The sequence below is a fragment of the Arachis hypogaea genome, chromosome 10, assembly GCF_003086295.3.
Source record: "Arachis hypogaea cultivar Tifrunner chromosome 10, arahy.Tifrunner.gnm2.J5K5, whole genome shotgun sequence".
NCBI lineage: Eukaryota > Viridiplantae > Streptophyta > Magnoliopsida > Fabales > Fabaceae > Arachis > Arachis hypogaea.
Genome location: NC_092045.1, coordinates 15,457,847 through 15,480,548, shown reverse-complemented (window position 1 = coordinate 15,480,548; position 22,702 = coordinate 15,457,847). Strand labels below are relative to the sequence as shown.

Below are 22,702 nucleotides of genomic sequence, written 5' to 3'. Positions count from 1 at the left end.
CACTTGAATGATCAACTCACCTCTATCAACATCAATCACAGCCTTTGCTGTGGCTAGGAAGGGTCTGCCAAGGATGATGGATTCATCCATGCATTTCCCAGTCTCTAGGACTATGAAATCAGTAGGAATGTAATGGTCTTCAACTTTAACCAGAACATCCTCTACAAGTCCATAGGCTTGTTTTCTTGAGTTGTCTGCCATCTCTAGTGAGATTTTTGCAGCTTGCACCTCAAAGATCCCTAATTTCTCTATTACAGAGAGGGGCATGAGGTTCACACTTGACCCTAAGTCACACAAGGCCTTCTTGAAGGTCATGGTACCTATGGTACAAGGTACAGAAAACTTCCCAGGATCCTGCCTCTTTTGAGGTAGTTTCTGCCTAGACAAGTCATTCAGTTCTTTGGTGAGCAAAGGGGATTCATCCTCCCAAGTCTCATTTCCAAATAACTTGTCATTTAGCTTCATGATTGCTCCAAGGTATTTAGCAACTTGCTCTTCAGTGACATACTCATCCTCTTCAGAAGAAGAATACTCGTCAGAGCTCATGAATGGCAGAAGTAAGTCCAATGGAATCTCTATGGGCTCATCTTGAGCCTCAGATTCCCAAGGTTCCTCATTGGGGAACTCATTGGAGGTCAGTGGACGTCCAGTGAGGTCTTCCTCAGTGGCGTTCACTGCCTCTTCTTCCTCCCAGAATTCGGCCATGTTAATGGCTTTGCACTCTCCTTTTGGATTTTCTTCTGTATTGCTTGGAAGAGTACTTGGAGGGAGTTCAGTAATTTTCTTGCTCAGCTGACCCACTTGTCCTTCCAGATTCCTAATGGAAGACCTAGTTTCAGTCATGAAACTTTGAGTGGTTTTGATCAGATCAGAGACCATAGTTGCTAAGTCAGAGGTATTCTGCTTAGAACTCTCTGTCTGTTGCTGAGAAGATGATGGAAAAGGCTTGCTATTGCTAAACCTGTTCCTTCCACCATTATTATTGTTGAAACCTTGTTGAGGTCTCTGTTGATCCTTCCATGAAAGATTTGGATGATTCCTCCATGAAGGATTGTAGGTGTTTCCATAGGGTTCTCCCATGTAATTCACCTCTTCTATTGAAGGGTTCTCAGGATCATAAGCTTCTTCCTCAGATGAAGCTTCCTTAGTACTGCTTGGTGCATTTTGCATCCCAGACAGACTTTGAGAAATCATATTGACTTGTTGAGTCAATATTTTATTCTGAGCCAATATGGCATTCAGAGTGTCAATCTCAAGAACTCCTTTCTTCTGACTAGTCCCATTGTTCACAGGATTTCTTTCAGAAGTGTACATGAATTGGTTATTTGCAACCATTTCAATCAGTTCTTGAGCTTCAGTAGGCGTCTTCTTCAGATGAAGAGATCCTCCAGAAGAGCTATCCAAGGACATCTTGGACAGTTCAGAGAGACCATCATAGAAAATACCTATGATGCTCCATTCAGAAAGCATATCAGTGGGACACTTTCTGATCAATTGTTTGTATCTTTCCCAAGCTTCATAGAGGGATTCTCCTTCCTTCTGTCTGAAGGTTTGGACTTCCACTCTAAGCTTACTCAATTTTTGAGGTGGAAAGAACTTTGCCAAGAAGGCATTGACTAGCTTTTCCCAAGAGTCCAGGCTTTCTTTAGGTTGAGAGTCCAACCATGTCCTAGCTCTGTCTCTTACAGCAAAAGGGAATAGCATCAGTCTGTAGACCTCAGGGTCAACCCCATTAGTCTTGACTGTGTCACAGATTTGCAAGAACTCAGCTAAAAACTGATGAGGATCTTCCAATGGAAGTCCATGAAACTTGCAATTCTGTTGCATTAGAGAAACCAATTGAGGCTTAAGCTCAAAGTTGTTTGCTCCAATGGTAGGGATAGAGATGCTTCTCCCATAGAAGTCGGGAGTAGGTGCAGTAAAGTCACCCAGCACCTTCCTTGCATTGTTGGCATTGTTGTTGTTTTCGGCTACCATTTGTTCTTCTTCCTTGAAGAGTTCGTCCAGGTGCTCTAAAGAGAGTTGTGCTTTGGCTTCTCTTAGCTTTTTCTTCAAGGTCCTTTCAGGTTCAGGATCAGCCTCAACAAGAATGCCTTTGTCTTTGCTCCTGCTCATAAGAAAGAGAAGGAAACAAGAAAATGTGGAATCCTCTATGTCACAGTATAGAGATTCCTTGAAGTGTCAGAGGAAAAGAAGAGTAGAAGACAGAAGTGGAAAATTCGAACTTATCAAAGAAGATGGAGTTCGAATTTTGCATTAAGGGATAGTGTTAGTCCATAAATAGAAGGATGTGAGAAGGAGGGAAGTAATTTTCGAAAATTAAGTGGAAAATTTAAAAAAATATTTTTGAAAAACATTACTTAATTTTCGAAAATGAAAAGGGAAAAGAAATCAAATGATTTTTGAAAAAGATTTTGAAATTAGAAATCAGAAACATTTGATTGAAAACTATTTTGAAAAAGATGTGGTTAAGAAGATATGATTGGTTTTAAAAAGATTGATTGAGAAGATATGATTTGAAAACAATTTTAAAAGATATGATTTGAAAACAATTTTAAAACATATGATTTGAAAACAATTTGAAAAGATATGATTTTAAAAATTAATGACTTGCCTAACAAGAAAAGATATGAATCAAACATAAAACCTTCCTCAACAGAAAAGGCAAAAAATGTTCAATCAAATCATTAATTGTTAATAAGTATTTTTGAAAAAGGAAAGAAATTGATTTTGAAAAAGATTTGATTGAAAAGATTTGATTTGAAAAAGATTTGATTTTGAAAAACTTTGAAAACTTAAAAAAAATTGATTTTGAAAACAAAATCTTCCCCCTTGTGCCATCCTGGCGTTAAACGCCCAGAATGGTATCCATTCTGGCGTTTAACGCCCAAAATGCTACCCTTTTGGGCGTTAAACGCCCAACCAGGTACCCTGGCTGGCGTTTAAACGCCAGTCTGTCCTTCTTCACTGGGCGTTTTGAACACCCAGCTTTTTCTGTGCAATTCCTCTACTGTATGTTCTGAATCTTCAATTCTCTGTATTATTGACTTGAAAAGACACAAATTAAAAATATTTTTGGATTTTTAATAATAAGGACAAACCAAAATGCAACAAGAATCAAATGACAATGCATGCAAGACACCAAACTTAGCAGTTTGTATACTACTGACACTAACAAAACGAAAATGCATATGAGACACACAAAACACTCAAGTCAATAGAATTCAAAGATCAAGGAAATCATCAAGAACAACTTGAAGATCAATGAGGACACATGCATGAATGCAATAAGAACAGAAACATGCAATTGACACTAAACTTAAGATGAGACTCTAGACTCAAAAAAGAAATATTTTTGGATTTTATGATTTTATAATTTTTTTTGGATTTTTCGAAAATTATGTAGAAAAAGAAAATAAAGGTATCAAAATTCTTAATGAGAATTCCAGGAATCATGCAATGTTAGTCTAAAGCTTTAGTCTAAAGAAATTAGACATGGCCGGCCAAGCTTCAGCAGGACATTGCATTCAAGAGCTAAATTGATGAAGATCAATCAGCTTTGGTGATGATAAGAACATCACCTTGAAACACTAGAATTCATTCTTAAGAGCTCTGAAAAAAAATACCTAATCTAAGCAACAAGATGAACCGTCAGTTGTCCAGCCTAAACAATCCCGGGCAATAACACCAAAAACTTGATGTTGTTGCCGGATCTTGGCACTGATGTTACCAAAAGCTTGCTCAAAACTTGAACAATCCCCGGCAACGGCGCCAAAAACTTGGTGGGCGAAATTGTGAACAATACTTTTTCACAACTCTCATAATCCCCGGTCATGAACCCCAAAAACTTGGTAGCTCAATACCATGGCATTACACAACTTCGCACAACTAACCAGCAAGTGCACTGGGTCGTCCAAGTAATAAACCTTACGCGAGTAAGGGTCGATCCCACGGAGATTGTTAGTATTGAAGCAAGCTATGGTCATCTTGTAAATCTTAGTCAGGCAAACTCAAATGTATATGGTGATGAACGAAAATAACATAAAAGATAAAGATAGTGATACTTATGTAATTCATTGGTAGGAACTTCAGATAAGCGTATGAAGATGCCTTCCCTTCCGTCTCTCTGCTTTCCTACAGTCTTCATCCAATTCTTCTTACTCCTTTCCATGGCAAACTCGTGTAGGGTCTCACTGTTGTCAGCAGCTACCTCCCATCCTCGCAGTGAAAGCTAATGCACACACTCTGTCACAGTGCTGCCAATCACCGGTGTGGTTCCCTCCCCTACTGGAATAGAATCCAGTGATTCTTTTGCGTCTGTCACTAACGCCCAGTAAGTTACAGGTTTGAAGCACGTCACAGTCATTCAGTCATTGAATCCTACTCAGAATACCACAGACAAGGTTAGACCTTCCGGTTTCTCTTGAATGCCGCCATCAGTTCTTGCCTATACCACGAAGACTCTGATCTCACGGAATGGTTGGCTCGTTTGTCAGGCGAGCACTCGGTTGTCAGGCGATCAACCATGCATCGTGCAATCAGGAATCCAAGAGATATTCACTAGAGCCTCGAATGCTAGTAGAACAAGAGTGGTTGTCAGTCACTTTGTTCATGAGTGAGAATGGTGATGGGCGTCAATCATCACCTTCATCAAGTTGAAGAACAAGTGATATCTTGGATAAAGAACAAGCGGAATTGAATGGAAGAACAATAGTAATTGCATTAATACTCGAGGTACAGCAGAGCTCCACACCTTAATCTATGGTGTGTAGAAACTCCACCGTTGAAAATACATAAGCATAAGGTCTAGGCATGGCCGAATGGCCAGCCTCCCAATGATCTAAGAACTAAAATGTCCAAAGATGATCTAGAGATCTAAAGTGATCAAAAGATATAAAGATCCAAAGACTTCTAATACAATAGTCACAGGTCCTACTTATAGAAAACTAGTAACCTAAGGTGTACAGAAATGAGTAAATGACATAAAAATCCACTTCCGGGCCCACTTGGTGTGTGCTTGGGCTGAGCAATGAAGAAAATTTCGTGCAGAGACTCCTCTTGGAGTTAAACGCCAGCTTTAGTGCCAGTTTGGGCGTTTAACTCCCATTTGGGTGCCAGTTCCAGCGTTTAACGCTGGGATTTCCTGAGGTGACTTTGAACGCCGGTTTGGGCCATCAAATCTTGGGCAAAGTATGGACTATCATATATTGCTGGAAAGCCCAGGATGTCTACTTTCCAAAACCGTTGAGAGCGCGCCAATTGGGCTTCTGTAGCTCCAGAAAATCCACTTCGAGTGCAGGGAGGTCAGAATCCAACAGCATCTGCAGTCCTTTTTGGTCTCAGAATCAGATTTTTGCTCAGGTCCCTCAATTTCAGCCAGAAAATACCTGAAATCACAGAAAAACACACAAACTCATAGTAAAGTCCAGAAAAGTGAATTTTAACTAAAAACTAATAAAAATATACCAAAAACTAACTATATCATATCAAAAACATACTAAAAACAATGCCAAAAAGTATACAAATTATCCGCTCATCAAGGGTCAAAAGAGTATCAAGTCTCAACCTAGAGCACGTGGTGGCTAGCCACTGCTACTACCCAGGGAAACTCGTATCTCCGATAGTGGAAGTGCAAATCACAATTATCAATAATCCAGCATAAACATGCATGAATTCTCATCCATGGATCAACATCCATGCCAGCCATTCCGGCTCACGGTTAAATCCATAACCAGCCAATATTCATAGCATACACAGCTATTCCGGCTCACGGTTCAATCCAGAACCAGCCAATTCATAGCATACACAGCTATTCCGGCTCACGGTTCAATCCAGAACCAGCCAATTCATAAACAATTACAGCCCTTCGGCCAATGGCATACAAGCACTTCCACCACCATCCTCCACATCTCACATAATCATCAATGATCCTCATTGATCATTCATTTTCCCTTGCTTCACTCGCAAGTTACCACATCCACTAGCTCCTTCTCTCATAGCTAGGCATATCATAATGATTTAAGATATAAATGGTGAGATCGGAGGCTTAGAAGTATGAAATTTGGCTTTTAAAACTCAAAAATCAACTTTGGGATGAAAACAGGTCCACGCGTACGCGCACTCCACGCGCACGCGTGAATGGCCTCAAAAACTTCATCGACGCGCAAGCGTCATGCACGCTAATGCGTGGATTAAAAACTTGCCAAACGACGCGCACGCGTCAACCACGCGTACGCGTGGGTGTCCTTGTGCCCCAGGCACAACACTGGCACAATTCTGGCATAACTCTCTGGAAAATGGCTGGGCATTGGGTGCAGCACAATCGGCGCGCCCGCGCACATCACGCTCACGCGTGGATGGCATTTTCCGGAAGAACGGCGCGCACGCGCCAAGTGCGCCCACGCGCAAGGGGTCATTCTGCTAGAAATTTTCTAAGTTAAAAGCTGCAGAATTCACCAATTTAAACCCCAATTCTCATGGTTCAACACCAATTCCAATAAATCATCATTGTACACAATCAATATCATACTCACCATCAACATGGTTCAACCCACAATTCAACCATAACCAATCATCAAGCATATATCACAACATGCATATTTCTCATACAACATACCATCAAGGCATCATTAATCATCATCACATATATGACCACATCATATATCTCAATCATTCAACAACATCAACATTTCAATGCCTATCTTAGGGCCTCTAGCCTAAGTATTTCCTACCACATTACATATTAGATACGGGAAACCGAAACCATACCTTAGCCGATTTTCCCAAGCTCCACCGGAGCACTTCCAAACCACTTATCCACAAGCTCTCAAGGCCTCAACACCTCCAAGAACAGATTTTTCACCACCAAATCCTTTCTCAAGCTTTTCAATATCACCAATCAAGCTCCAAAATTTACATACACACAACCTAAGCCACAACCATCATACCCATACACAACATCTCAAAACCCAAGCATCATAAAACAACAAAATACACTAGGGTTGAGAATCTTACCACACCCAAGGTCCAAGGAGACAAGATTAACCTTCTCCTTCAAGAGAGTTGGGTCCTATAACATCAAAGAACCCAAAATCTCAACATTTCACCCATGAAACTCGAAAATAAGGGCTTGGATTTCGAACAGAAACACGTGGCTCACCTCAAGATTGATTGTATGGGTTTTGTAGAGCTCTCCGCGGTGAACGCGTAGCCGCAAACGGAGCGGCAATCGGAGCTCTAGATCAAAAGTTATGGTGGTTTGAAGATCAAGTGAGAGAAAGAACTTGAGAGAGTGTTCTTCCCTCCATGGCCTCCATTTTCAGCATGTGAGTGTGTTTAGTGAGGAGAGAGAATGCTGAAAACTAGGGTTTTGGTTAAGTTATGTTGGGCCAAGGGCCCACTTTGGGTCCAATTGGCCCGGTTTGGCCCGTTCGGTCCAATCTTGGTCCGAATTCTATAAAATTGGTACCAAAATTCTCGTCTCAATCTCCTCTATCACATTTAACCATAAAAATCACATTTTGGGCTTTCTAGAATAAATTCTCATTTATGGGTTAATTAGCCGTTAATTAACCGGGTTTTACAATGTGATCATGGTAACTTCACCCTCTATAACGTAAAGCAACCAAAGTTAAATAATATTTATTCTCAAAGTTATATCAAATTAATTTTAAAGTTAAAAAATATCTTTTATGTATATAAGGGATCCTGAAAAAAAAACACAACAAAAGTTGGACATTAGCAAGAACGTTATTAAAAGGAATAGAAATTAAATTCAGGCATCTAGATCTCTTTGCACAAAGTCTTTATTCATAATATAGATTAATTAAAAATAAATTAGGAAAATATTCAATCACCTAAGTTAGTAATGAAAAAACAAATCATTCAAAATTTAAGAAAATAATTTCTAGTCAAAATAAGAAGAAAAGTAAGAATTTGATAAATTTTATCTAACATGAAATCTAGATATAAAATTATACATGAGTAACCTTTCTTAAATACATTATCTCTTTGCTTTATTATTATTTTTTTTTTTTGTGTAATTCTCCTTGCTCTAAAATTGTCAAAAAATTTCATTACAAACTAACTTAACTGCAAGTTAAACAACTTGGAATCAAAAACATAATATTATTGGAATCAAAGCTTTTAAAGTCATTACATGATGTCAAATGCTATAGCTTTCTAAAAAACTGTAGATAATAAATTGCATAGTTTCTCATAATTTATACACCTAGTCCTAAACTTAAAATAAAATGACAACTACAGAAGCTGCAAGTAATTCAAAAAAGCAAAATATCATGATTTTTCCATTTCTCCTATTACTTAAAAGTGATAGACTTATTTCCCCTACAATTCTATAACAAAATCCAAAACCACAAGCTAGTCATTAGCACCAAAAGTTGAGAACAAATTAAATTATCATAATAGTCACCACCACAAATAGCTCGCAGATTTTCTTCTCAATCAAAACCCTACTAATGAAATTAATTGTGTAAATATTGTTTAATACAATTATTCATTATGTAAAATAATAAGAATTTTCACATTAGTAAGAAAGAACAAAAGAAGTCTTATTTCTTGTAAGAAATAATATTAAAAAAAAATACTTTTATTAGTTCCAATAAAAATTGGAGAACTTTTAGATTGTCAAAATAATAATCACTATAATAAAATAGCAATATTGTAGAAAAAGATAATGTATTTACCTATTCGACAACACCACCAGAAAAACTTTTGTTTGAAGGCATGAAAAATTTCTAGTGCTAGTAGAGCAACTATAGTCATAATATTTTAGAGTTTAAGCTTGCTAATATCAAACTTCAAACTCAAAAAGTTTCAAAGTCTATGGTTTAACATGCTTATTTAAGTTAAGCAAAATGCAAAAAATGTTAACTAACTTTTTGGCTCTCGTAAGATTCATTTATAACTTATATAATTTATTTTATATATATATATATATATATATATATATATATATATATATAGATTTTGATACAAACACAATTCAAAAAGATCGATTTTTATCCCACAATTTTTTTGTCTATATTAAATGTTAAGGTGGCGACAAAAATAATATAGGTGCCAGACATCAAGTTTTTAGATACCATTCAATATTTAAAAATTAATGACAAAAACAAACTAAATATCTAAAAGATATTCACATATTTGATTCACATTTTTCATAGGAAATATATCAATAACCAAAATGCTTCAAATTTTCCAAAATTTGAAATAAATTAACTATCATTTGTAAATTTCTATAAGTCTAAAATGGGATGTTTCTCTTAGTAAACAGGAGAAGCTTATTTTCATGTATAGTGAAACCCAAAATATTCAAGCAAACGAGATTCAACATATTAGAAGACATAAAAATATATATGCTTATGATGAAGACTCTTAATTGCTCTTTTAGCAAAGCTTATATATGCTTATGATGAAGATTCTTAATTGCTCTTTTAGCAAAGTTTATACAAAAAAAATATTTAAAAAGAATATCCAAGTTAATGTACCATGGAAGAGTGCAGTAAAATATAACCAATCTTTATTGAGATAATCTTTTCTAATGGTTTCAACAGATTGCAACAAATGTTGAACCAACTCAAATCAAATTAAAACTGCCAGCAAACAATTACAAAAAATATGAAATTGCATGAAAATAAAAATGCTTAGTCTGCAAAAATGTAGTGAAAATACTTATCCAATATTAGATTTTCAGCATCGCCATCTTGCTACAGAACTGTTGCCTTAACACTACAGCAGCAACACCAACGCCGCTAAGCCTCTCTATTACTGGGTAGCAAACACAACAGAATGAGTATTAGCTCTCATGAAAGAGTCAGAGTAATTGCATTCCTAAGCAACAACACCTGAAAGAGAAACCACTTTTCACCTCACACTCTTGTTATGGCAACCCCCAGTATGCACCACTGTTTTGACATCTAAGAAAGAAAGAAAATTGATGATTCAAAATGAAATATTGGCATTAATTGTTCTCCAAAGTTCACATAGACAAATACACAAACATCTTATGAGCAAATGGATTAATTAATCACATACAGTTATGATATTGTTGCACACATATATTACTACCCTTTAAAAGGGAAAAAAAAAATTTCAGCAATGACTTCACAGTTTCGAATAAGCATCGTTATTCACTTAAATATGGCTTTCCAGGCAAAACATGCAGCAAAAAATAAAATTTTATCTTACCCAGTGTATGCCTCAGGTCAAACATTGCGACAGAGGTGGGTAGTACTTGTTCAACACCTTCACCTCTCCCATCTTCTCTCTTTTGTGCTTGATTATGTTTCAATCATGGAAACAACCATAGACATTCAAACTTGAAATTAATAATTTAAGTAAAGATCGAAAGATAGAAAATTAAAATCCCCAATGCCATGTAATAATTCAATAATTTTTCAAGCAATAAAATGGAATTAAATATTTAGTTTCGTATTTTCTAATTATAATTATCCTTATCACTTATAAAACTCATACATATTCGAAGGATTTGTGATTTGCATTATAGCAATCAATTTACGTAATTTATTAAAAAAATATACGTGTACAACTAAATTTTTGAAAAGTAAAAATAGATTCAATCCCATGAAAAAATCAATAATATAGTTGATTCGAAAATATAGCAAGAAAACAACCATTTCAAATGAGCTTTGAGTTTTAATATTTTTAAATTTGTCCACAGAATCCTTAAACAAACTCTAGGAACACCACTATATTTACGTGTTTATATGTAGGCTTAATCTTGTCATCATCCCTGGAAAAAGCAAGAATGCAAGGAGGCATGGAGCTTTAACTTTGAAGGAAACCATCCAATAAAGGAAAATGACAATAATAATAAAATTAGTAGTCACTATAATAAAAATTATACTATAGAACAATTTTCTTTGACAATTTATCCTATTAAAAGAACTCAAAAGTCAAATAACTGCACAACAAATGAAAGAGTTCTTATAAGTCATTTTAAATTCTTTTTTCATAAAACACACCTTCAAAACCATTGGAAACAAATTAAAAAATTTCATGTAATAAATTAATTTTCCAATGTAATAATTTTGTAAGCGTAATAATAGTAGTAGGTACCTCGAATGTAAAAATCTCAAAAGTTGGAGTTGATGCAGTCTTGAGAGTGCGTTCTGAAACAATATCATCTTTAAAAGAGAACTTTGTGTTATCTTCCCTCTTGAGACCACCATATTAAATTGAAATCTCTTTGATTGAAACATATCTATTTGACACAAAAGATAAATAATTAATGAAAAAAATTTGAGTTGATCTTTAAAAAAAATACCAAAACAAAAAAAATGAAGATTGATTTTATAAAAAAGGGTCTATGGATAAGATAACATACTTGATAAGTGTTTCTGGGCGAGTAACCACAATGACATAATAGATGTAATGTAACTTGTCAATTGAATTAAAATCACAAATATGGCACTCCCAAACTTGTAAAATAGCATTGAATAAGAAGTGCAATAATAACTTTTCATTCTTTGCAAGACTATTTCTTCTTCTTCTTTTGCTTCTGATTCTCTTTCAGTCACTAAAACAATCACAAAGATTTAAACATGAAATAGATAATTTGATTGAAGAAGGAAAGAAAGAGGAATAGAATCCTCAATGGTTGGGTGTAGGAAAGTTTTGGAACTTGAAATTAGGGGTGCGCAAAATAATTATGTAAGAGTCAGCAGCCAACTTCCAACTGCCGCCCCTTCTTTTTCCGCCTTGGCCGATCCGTTTTCCCTTCCGCAAGAAGACCTGCAATTGAAGAATCAGCTGAACTCAGAACCAAACACTAATCTAAATTAGTGAATTCAGATTATATTAAAAAAGATGGTAATATACATTAATTATAAGTTCTGGCCAATTTCAATTACGGATCCAATAAAGCTATAAACCAATATAAAAAAGAAGAAAAAAATGGCTCCATGTTCAACCAACTGCTATAGTCAAGATAAAGGCATCCCTGCTGGCTTGCTCTTATATTAGTCAGCAGTCTATCACTTGAGTTATACTCATGCAATAATTATTTTGAGGTGGAAAAGGCTAAATATTTTTTTACTCCTTTTGTAATTGAAGAAATGAAAATAAAAATATGGACTAACCTTTGAATCACTGGCCAACTTCTAACTACTGTCCCTTCTTCTTCTGCCTTGATTGCATGTTTTTTCCCTTTGCAAGAAGACTTGCAATTGAAGCAGCAACTAAACTCGGAACCAAACGCTAACTAAATTGGTGAATTCACATTATATTAAAAAAGCATATAATAATATACGTTATAAGTTTGATCAATTTCAGTTACTGATCTAATAAAGCTATAAACCAATATGAAGAAGAAAAAAAGGACTCCAGTGAACAACTAATTGATATGGTCAAGAAAAACTATATTGTTAATAATCAAAGCAGAATATGAAGATAAAATATTTGTAAGTCAATATATCTTCTTAAGATAGTAATTATAAATAAGAAAACAAGAGAGTGGTATAATCGGGAGCTTATATCAAACACATGGTGAATAACTTTGAAATATTAACAGAATAATAAGTAGCAAACACTACAATATACAAACTCAAATAAAAAACTTTCCTTTCTCCTAACATATTCTCATTAATATATTTGTTTTCATTTGATGTATCTTTTTTTTCTAGAATTTTTGTCCTCTCTTTCAATAGTAAAAATTTAAAAAATATATAAAACAAAAGAAAGAAAGAAAGAATGAAAGAAAGAAAGAAAAAAAGAAGAGAGAAATCATTTGTGTGCTTTATTTTTGAAGCATGATGTGCAATATTTTTTTTGTAAATTGAGACACTTTTATTTGAACTGTATGCTGTTATAAAACCTTCAGATGATTAAAAAGCATGACATACTACACTTTTCAATAAGCAAACTAAATGTTGGTGAAAAGAAATAAATTTCTTGAGAGAAAAAAGAAATCTTATGAAGTTTTAATTTAAAAAAATTAAAAAATTAAAAGAGATAAGAATAAGTCACAAGTTACCTAAGTACATCATAACTACTCTCATTGACTCATGTATAAATTGACTCACTTTATTCTATTTGACTATTTTTTCATATTTTATCAATCAATTAATCAATCACTTCATAAAAAAAAGTATTAATCGAAAAAGTTATAAACACTTCTAATATCAACAAATGACAACCAATAATCTAAATCAAGATTTAGGGATTTAAATAGGAATTAGAAGCATATACACAATTTTAAAATTCTTTGCATTCTGAGCCACTTCAATTTTACTTTAACAGTGTCTTCTTGCTTGCACTTTGTTACCACCAACCAACGAAGTTGTAACTATTTCATCCAAAATAAAAAAACTTAAACAACTAATAATATAATTTGAATACGCTCGTTCTAAGCCAAAAAAAAAAAGAGGAACATATAATAAGTTTCGTAGTAATGATAAAACCACTATTAGAACATGAAAAAATCAAGTTTTCATTTTATCATTAAAAAATCAAGTATTCATTCATATTTAACTTTTGTCCACTTTCCCGCAAATTTGACTATTGAATCAAAAAATATTTTATATTTCTTTGCATAACCAACTAACACACAAGTTTTAATGTTTTCTTTTATCTTCCTATGATTGCATATTTCTTACCAAAACAAACCTTAAAAAAAACTTGAAGACACACATATAACTAATCCATGAACACATAGTTATGAGAAAATAAAAGAGATGAAAACTAAAATTCACATTTTATATTTCAAAGAGAGTAGATAGAAATGATCATAACGTGTAAAATAGCTCAAAAAAATCAGTTGTGCATTTCAAGCCAAACTATCCCAAGAATCTGCAGCTCTAAAGAACATATATCATACATAAAAAATACAATTAAATATTTGATCTTAATCGTTCATACTGAAGCTGTGTTTTCTTTTTTCTTCTTTCAATGATATCGTCCTTGTAAAAATTGATGAATTCTTAACACAATGATGATGTATTATGTATATACTTCTACGTTGATAAGACCATAAACGGTTGCATTTTATCACACATCAACATTAATATGCCAATTTGGGAACTAAGAATTCAGACATGCAGCTCTACCACTGAGATATAAGAGATACTAAATATGTGACAAGAACAAGAATTTGACAATAATATTTTTTTTATCAGAAACAAAAACTACACAATAGTAGTAGGAAAAGGCATATCATCTATTCTCTACATTCAAAATCAAACTCTACAAACTCGATAACTTTTAAAAGGGATTACAAACGATGTTTATTTTTGTATTTTTTTTCTTTTTCTCTGAAAGAGAAATGTCCCCTATCAAGGACAATTTCCTCACTGTTAAGTTTATTCGTCCATCCGAATGATGCACCTGATGGACTCTCCTTTCAGCATCAAATAAAGGCTTGTTAATCTCTGGGAACGAAACGGTGTGAGTGATAAATTTCTCAAGTTCCAACTCCTGAATTATAACCAATGAAGATATCCATTAGCAACATGAATAAAAACTTATCAACTTGTTAAGACTACAATGAAGAGTTTAGTATAAAAAGCTTACCCCTTTCATGTACTTCTCCACAACATTAGGAAGATCGGTTCGGGATTTGTAGTTACCATAGAAGGTACCCTTGAGAGTTCTCTCATTCAAGAAGTTCATAGGATGAGTTTTGAAAACATCATATTTGCTTGGCACACCAACAAGAATAGCAACACCCCAACCCTGAAAAGGGAATAGAATATTTAAGTTTCAGTATTAGTAAATAACTTATCATAACAACATTATAGCAACAAATTAAAAAAAGAACAAGTTATGATTCAATTACATCATGGACATATTCAAATGCTGAGATCATAGCTTGGACGCTGCCAGTACATTCAACAGAACGATCCACGCCTCTATTGGTCATTTTAGCAATTACCTGTTGAGCAACATTAAAATCTTAGTCTTTCTTCCATAAAACAAACTTTTCAAAAAATATACAAGACATCACAAAATTGAAAGTTAAGCAAAATAAAAGCAATGTCAAGGAATCCAACACTGTCCCCACCAAAGAAGGGCTTCCTTTTGCTGCACTTCCCAAAAGCTTCTTCCACCCTCTCAATCACTTCTTCCATCACCTTATAATATGGCTCCCTCTCTTCTTCGGTTTCAATAGTTATAATGCTCTTCATAGAAGGAAACCACTACCCCCATTTGCACAGAATGGAAAAAATTGTTAAGAGAAAGCTAACTAATTAGAGTAACTACTATAACCTACCAACTAATCTTAAGTTATTAACTGACAACATGTAACAAACTTCCATCTGAACTCCATGGAAGTTTATTTTATTGAAATAATAGTATAATCAATATAATTAATAGAAATAATCTAATCATAGTGAGCTAGTTATAAAGTTGCTAATAAAGAATGGAGTTACCGATGGTCTTTAAACAATTCAAAGTCTCTGAAAACTCACCAACATAAATGTAAGACCCATAATTTTTGAAAAACAGCTATTATTAGCTAATTTCAAATTCAGTATTTCTGTAGCTTTAATTTCAGAAATTTCTTTATTAAAGAAAATCAGAGCAAGTTTTGATTTATTGAATTTGAGATAAGTTATGATTATTATCCAATTTTACAATTATTGAATTATTTTCTCTATTTAAATCATATAGTTGGTAGTTGCGAAATAAAAAGGATTTTTATATGATTTTGGACTAAATAATTAATATTTAAGAATATTGATATTACTATTTTAGAAAATGAAGAAATTAAGTATATTATTTCTAATTATTTGGTTGAGACACTTTATTGAAAATAATTTGTAAAAATTGATGAGCAAATAGTATTTTTCCATATACTATTAGTGTTGGATTTACATTGGGTTTCAATTACTATATTATTCCCAATTTTATGTGAAATTACTAAAATACCCCTAGCCCTAATTTTCTCAAAAACCCTAACCCATTACCCGGTCACCCTAAACCCAGCAGCAGCTGCCATCAAATGAAACGGAAAGAAAGAAAAGGGTTAGAAGGAAGCCGAGAAGGAGAACGAAGAGGGGAGGTATGGGGCTGACGAGGAGCCATTGCCGCCGTGTTGCACCGGAAGGGATGAAAGAGCGAGGAACAGATCCGAGAGGGGAGGAGGGCGACGCAGCCGCCGAGCCGTCACCATGCCGATCGTCTTCCTCGCCACCATTGCCGTCCTGTTCCTAGAACCCTGAGTCGCGCCTCTGTCACCGAGCCAGAGGAGCTCATCCTTGTTGAGTCACCGCCGCCACTGTTGGGGTTTGTCGCTGCCATCTTGCCTCAGCCGGAGAGCACGATGAGAGGGTGAGATGGGAGTTCGCACAGCAGCGAGAGGGAGAGCGCGACAGGGGAGACCATCGCCGCATGGGGAACCGTCGTCGAATCCATTCTTTCCGCCGCCACTGGGAGCATGAACAGAGGAGAGTCGCCCCTGTTGGAACTACGCCGTCACTACCAGCTTCCACCTCCATCGTGGTTGACGATGGATGAGAGTGGAGGAAACTGCCTTTCTCTATCTCTGCCGCTGCTGCTTGCGTCTTGAACTGTTGCACCAGCCGCCGCCGCAGGTGACGCTGTTGGAAAGGGGAGCTACGCGTCTGTGCTTATGGCTGCCGGAGAAGTGGTTGTGGCTGCCGGAACCACACTGGAGCTTCTGGCCGTTTCTACCACTTGAAACCCCCGCTGTAGTCGCCAAAAAATGCCTCTGCCGCCGTCGAGATCCAATGTCGGTAAGGGTTTCAGACTTGGTCTTTGTTTCTTGTGAGGTTATGGGAATCTTATTGTCGCGGCATGTTGGTTTCAGTCATCGTTGCCAGAGTCTGGGTCACCACAGTCGCTGGAAGTGGCTGCCGGGGCCACCGCCCAACCGGTTCAGAGGGCGTTGCGGTTCGGTTCATCCGTTCTTACTGATAGCTCTGCGTTAGTGTTCTATTCTGTGTAATAAAGTAATTGTAATGTTGATGGCTGTAGGGGTTAGAATCCGAGTTTACTTGTGGCGTTGAGGTTGTTTCTACTATTGAGAAAGACACGCGGAACCGAAATTTTGATTGTCGATTTCGGGTTGAGGCAGAAAGGACACTGTGACGCACTTGGGTTATGGATTTGCGTTTTGAGGTAGGGGCACTTTTTGAAAACTATATTTTATATGTTAGAATTATTACATATGGATACTGATGTGAGATAATGTATTTGGTGATTGTATAAGCCTTATGTGATGTTGATTATCCTGGATGAATGTAATTGTATGATTGAATGGATTATTATTTGGTTTTGATGAACGGATTGTTGTGTGATTTTGTGAAACAGAATGCTTTTCAAGTTGATTCTTTAAAGATTTGAAATATGAGTTTAATCCATTGAGGGATTGGTTTGAATTGAGTTAATTATTTTGATGATGTGAAAGATAGAATACTCTTGAAATTCAGCCTGGGTTGCTTTAATTAATTTGGTTTTGTTAAATGATTTATTGCTGAACCGATTCTTTTAAACTTTGGAAATGAGTTAAATCGGTTGATATTGAGTTGATTTTGAAATGGTTTCCTTAAGATATGCCACTGAGGCGACTGTTGGATTTAGCTTCCTTTTGAATTGATTTCTGGTTTTGAGCTGTTGAAAAGGAATGAGAAACGGTTTAGTTGGGACCCGAATCGGGTGGCAAACGTCCAAGTTTTAGGGGAGATGCTGCCGAAATTTCTATAAAATCCGAGTCCTTATTGAAATGTTGTATGGAAAAATGATGAATTAAAGACTTCTACTATTATATTTGAATTATCAAGAAAAGGACTATTCATGCCTTTGAGATGAGTTATTAAAGAGGAAATTGTGATTTGGTCTTGCTTTTTAAGAAAGGCATTATATCTCTTTCAGGAGAAAGTTATTTAGATGAAACTTATGTTTTAAAGCTGTTTTAAATGTGATAAGGGCATTACCTTTGAATTTGACTTGAGGGTTTCAATGACTTTGAAAGAACCTAAATGTCTATTTACAAGTTTCATTTTAAATTGTTTTGAGAAAGGTTTTAAGTATTCTTTGAATTCTGAATTCTTGCAAGACTAAAATAATTTTGAACCGTTGAAACGTTCTAGAATTTACCATGGGGGTTGAAGCTGGTTTTGCCTAAGTAAAGGAAACGGCTTTGAAAGAAGTAAATGATTACGTGACTCGGTTTGGCTTAGATCCTATTTTATTACTTAAATCGGAAAGCCAAGGTTTTAATGATTTTAAATGAATTTGGCGAAATGAGTTATGCTATTCTCCCTTAAAGACTTGGGACTCTGTCGAGAAACTTTGTTATAAAATCCCATTGTTGGATGGATGATTTTGAATATTTCAAAATGAATCTTTAACTTTCCATGGTTATGGAAGTTTTGAAAAGAGGATGCCGAGAGTGGCATTGTTTTAAAAGGGACATTTACTTTGAGTAAATTTGGCTTATGAGCCTGAGATGATTTGAGAAACGAGATTTCTAAAGCCAAGGCTGAAAAGAGTTGAAACTTGATTTCAAAGTGAAATGATTTGAGAAAAAGTGATTTATGGCTTAAATGCCAATTTTATGAATTTAATGATGTTGGATGGTGGAAGTGTTGTTTTGCTATGGGCCGGAATGGCTGTGTATACTATGAATATTGGCTGGTTCTGGATTGAACCGTGAGCCGGAATGGCTGTGTACGCTATGAATATTGGCTGGTTCTGGATTGAACCGTGAGCCGGAATGGCTGTGTATACTATGAATATTGGTTGGTTCTGAACTGAACCGTGAGCCGGATGGCTGAGATGGATGGTGATCCATGGTTGAATATAAATGCATGTATGCAATTGAATGAATTGTGAATTTAAGCCGAATGGCTGAGATGAATGTCGTAAGCGAGTATGCTTGTGTTTTCTCTCTGGTTGTAAGGGTGACAGGGCACCGATACCCTCTAATGGCGACAGGGCGCAGATACCCTCTAATGATATTAATGCGCAACAGAGAGACTGTGCCTGGGTTAGCTACCGGTCACGTCGGGTTGGCTTGGTAACCGACAGATGATATCATCAGCCACTAGGGACAGGCATGCATCATATGCATCTATGTGACATTGTTTGGGTGTGCATAATGTACGTGGTTTGCCTTTGTGATTAACTGCTAATTGTTCTACTTGTTGTAACTGTTTGTTTGTGCTTGAACTTCCTATCTGTGTTTGCATCTGGGTCTCTGTTGGATTGTGGTGATTGGTTGATGGTTGGTTTGTTTGGGCCTAGGGCCGTGGTTAAAATGAGGTGGACCGATGATTGGTTCTGGTTTTGTGTTTTTGGTTTGGAAAAGTATGGAATGCTAATTTGGTTCAGCATAGATAAACCTTTTAAAAAGGCTTTTGAATATTGTTTTAAATAAATAGTTTCCTCTTTCAGAAAAGATTTCAGATTTCTCTTTTATTGTAAACCGTTGTTTTTGAAAAGAGGCATAAGTCAGTTATTAATCACTGGCGCGGTTATCTTCACGTATCCTATTACAGTAATTCCCAAAAACCCTCTACTGAGAACCCTTTCGAGGATGATGTTCTCACCCCCTTACATTTTTTTCCTTTCAGGATATGGGCGCAGAAGTCACGAAGAGTTTATTTATTTGTTACTGAGATGCTCTGTATTGCTTTAGATTATTATTTTTGTACCCTCGCCTTTATCCTGATATATTCTGTAAGAGGGTTAGGAATTGTATTGGGTAATGTTTGTAATACTATATATATATATATATATATATATATATGGATGTACTCTTTATGATTTTCTGTATGTTGTATGGTATGTATGGATGTATGTTGTATAGCAAAAGTATTTTTGGGAGCGGTATTGCGGTTTAAAGTTTTAAACAGTCTCATATTTTAGTATTAAATATCATAAGTGTCATCGTAATGTCTGAGCTATCAGAGTTGCGCAGCCAGAAGTGTGAGCTTTGGTAGTTAGGGTGTTACAATAAACTTTTAAGATCTTTTACTCAATAATTAGAAATAATCCAACTTTAATGAAACAATGAGAAAAAAAACAGCGAAAATAGCAAAAACTCATATCAGAAAAAAACAAAAAGGAATCACCTTTTCATCTATATAAGTGGCTTAAAAGCGAGCAGTTGCTTTGTCATAAGGATCAGAAGGAAGGATTGAAGGGGCATTATTATTGGACCAACTCTGATCAATGTATTCGACTATGATGAGAGACTTAGAGATGGGTTTGCCATGGCAGATTAGAACAGGGACCCTCGCATTCACAGAATTATACCTCTCTTCAAAGTCTTAATGTTCAATGGACTTGATTCTAGCTACGCCTCAGCAGATATGGCAAGTATTCAAAATTGAAAACACCTGTGCAGATATAGAAATATGAAGACAGAAAGCTATTCATCAAATAGAAAGAAATATTATATTTCGATTTACAAACTGTACTGGTACCATTTCTGAAAGAAACAATACATTTTTTTGCCAAAAATGATTTCTCAAAGAAAAGGTATACTTACCGAGGGCCCATGCTTCTTCGGCCTTCGCCGACTCTTTTTCCCTTATGCAAGAAGACCTGTAGCTGAAGAACAGAAAAAAATGTCAAATTAGCAATGTCATGGTTATTGGTTAGATTTAGAAGAGAATGGTACACAAATTGAACAATTCCAAGTTGGTCAACCAGATTTCAAGACAGTTTCATAGAGATGCCCAATCTCATCCTTACACAAACCAAAGTCTATAGTGATCTCCTACTATTTGCTAGAAGATCTTAATCAATTACTATTGAATTCTGCAGAGAAAAAATCAAAACAAAATAGACTTCAACCCATGCATAATTTGCATGTATTCAAAGAGTTGAACCAATTATCAAACCCCAAAAAAATGTATTCATATAATTAAAATTTTCAAACTGTATATTAAGTAAATAAATGTTGATTAGAAGCAAAAACAACATAGTGTTGATATAGCTTCTAAATGTTAAGTGTAACAATCCTATTAATTCAAAATCCCACTCATCATGTTATATGTAATATCCACAATATTCAACGACCGTTTAATAGATATTAGTGAAATTTCAAATAAAAAAGGTTTTTAGACAGTACAGTCAAAAATCTAATTTATCATTTCTCAAGCAACAGAAAAATGAGACATCAGTAATAAACTGTAACTTGCAAACCTCATCTCCCTTTTTGACATAATCACCCCTTTTCCTTGTAAAAGTAATGCTGCCGACCATAGTAGCTCCTATTGCAACAAATACCACATGAATCCAAATCATATATTACTCCCAGATATAGGTTAAAAAAATACTAAATATCAGGCGCGCAGCTATGGGATAACTTTGTTGTGAACACAAAAACGTGTAGTTTCAATTCTAGGATGATGGCTATTTATAAATTATTCAAGGTAAGAAATGTAAGCTTTTACATTTTTCGCAACCCAGCCAATGGTGAAATAACAAATTGGAATTGTTATCCACAAAGTAATATTCTCCAATAAATTCACGTGGCAGAATTTTAAGCAGGACCTAGTTATGAACTCGGGCATTTGTAAATTAAAATTGATAGGGATGACAAACCTTTCCAAAATCCACAGTAGAAATTATTGAAACAACTTGCTTATTCTCCGTGAATACAATACAGTACTTTCTATTTACAGCAATTGGATTGACCTTAAAAAAATACTAATGACAATCAACACCAAGAAAAGTAGAAAACATAAATGTTAAATGATTCTCCTTAGGTCATTATCTCATACCGTATATAAGCATCCAGGGATGTCAACAAATTGCTCAATAGTTCCTGATACTGGAACATGGAAACGGTGATAATCCTGCAATAAAGAAGCATTCAAATAAAAATTTGCAATCAAATTACTTGTAAATGAAAGTAAATTTGAAAGAAATAAGACACAAAGAAAGCAACAAATACCTGTGGTGCCAAATGAAATATTACTAAAGTTCCATTAACAAAAGCATTAGAACACATTTCTTTCTCCAAAAGACTTTGAACTGAAAACTTTTGACCCTAAAAGGAACAATCAACAACCATAAATATACATAATTTAAGTTGAAAGAATTAAACGACATAATATATTCCAATTTTCAAGGAACATAAAATCTTTAAAATTAAGGAAGAAGTTGAAATATAGAATGTGATCAAGAAAAATGGTAGTAGATATACTAATAGTTACCTGAAACCAGTATTCATCATGCATCACTTGATATTGTGTAAAAACCAAATGGTTACATATGTTACACTTCTTACATCTCTTGCTTGATGTTAAGCAAATGTGGAAGAATAAAAACCAAATGGCCGACTCTTCTTTTGAATTGTTCAATTTGTGTACCGCTTATCCTCAAAAGAACAAAAAAAAATGTCAAAAAGGGGGGAAATCAAAATTTGAAGACAAATTAAGATAGGTTCGCAAGGGAATCGAAATATGATCATTGATAGTTTGGAAATCAAGATTAAAACCTGAATTATATTGTTATATATTTGAGAAAGAGTAAGTAGCTAAGCTGCCAAAAATAAAGAAAATTTAATTAAATGAAAAACTAATAGAATAATGAAATATATGAATATATTCACCCGTATATGAATATCAAATGCTTTTCAGTTTTTCACGTTCTTGTATTTTGAGTTCAAAATTTAGGAGAATCGTTCTAAATTCTGACTGAGCTACTCTAGCAAAATTTTTTTAGTTTACAAAAAGTTTTTAAA

The 22,702-nt window shown here is 35.0% G+C and overlaps 1 protein-coding gene and 1 non-coding gene across 3 annotated transcripts; one reads left to right on the top strand and one right to left on the bottom strand.

Annotated features, from left to right (window-relative positions):
* Positions 1 to 1,464: 1,464 nt before the first annotated feature.
* On the top strand, positions 1,465 to 1,572 carry LOC112718913 (small nucleolar RNA R71). The gene has a single exon (XR_003161239.1). It is a non-coding gene; the product is annotated as a small nucleolar RNA R71 (small nucleolar RNA).
* An 18,270-nt stretch (positions 1,573 to 19,842) lies between these two features.
* On the bottom strand, positions 19,843 to 22,002 carry LOC112718188 (phosphatidylserine decarboxylase proenzyme 2-like). 2 transcript variants are annotated; one of them, XM_072204009.1, is made up of 6 exons: positions 21,911 to 22,002; positions 21,738 to 21,812; positions 21,559 to 21,651; positions 21,157 to 21,224; positions 20,498 to 20,559; positions 19,843 to 20,345 (listed from the first exon to the last, which is right to left on the bottom strand). In XM_072204009.1, exons 1-6 carry the CDS (start codon positions 21,965 to 21,967, stop codon positions 20,299 to 20,301), a joined length of 402 nt encoding a protein of 133 aa, XP_072060110.1. In that variant the 5' UTR covers positions 21,968 to 22,002; the 3' UTR covers positions 19,843 to 20,298. The 2 variants fall into 2 exon arrangements, with proteins under 2 accessions (XP_072060110.1, XP_072060111.1); XM_072204010.1 differs by lacking the exon at positions 21,559 to 21,651.
* Positions 22,003 to 22,702: the final 700 nt, after the last annotated feature.

Bases quoted from the DNA above. Each gene is read 5' to 3' on its own strand.
- LOC112718188 (XM_072204009.1), bottom strand. From the start codon at position 21,967: ATGTGTTCTAATGCTTTTGTTAATGGAACTTTAGTAATATTTCATTTG. The intron at 21,652-21,737 runs GTATGAGATAAT...TATTTTTTTAAG, and splicing joins TCCCTGGATGCTTATATACG to GTCAATCCAATTGCTGTAAA. The intron at 21,225-21,558 runs GTTTGTCATCCC...TTGTTGCAATAG, and splicing joins CTACTGTGGATTTTGGAAAG to GAGCTACTATGGTCGGCAGC.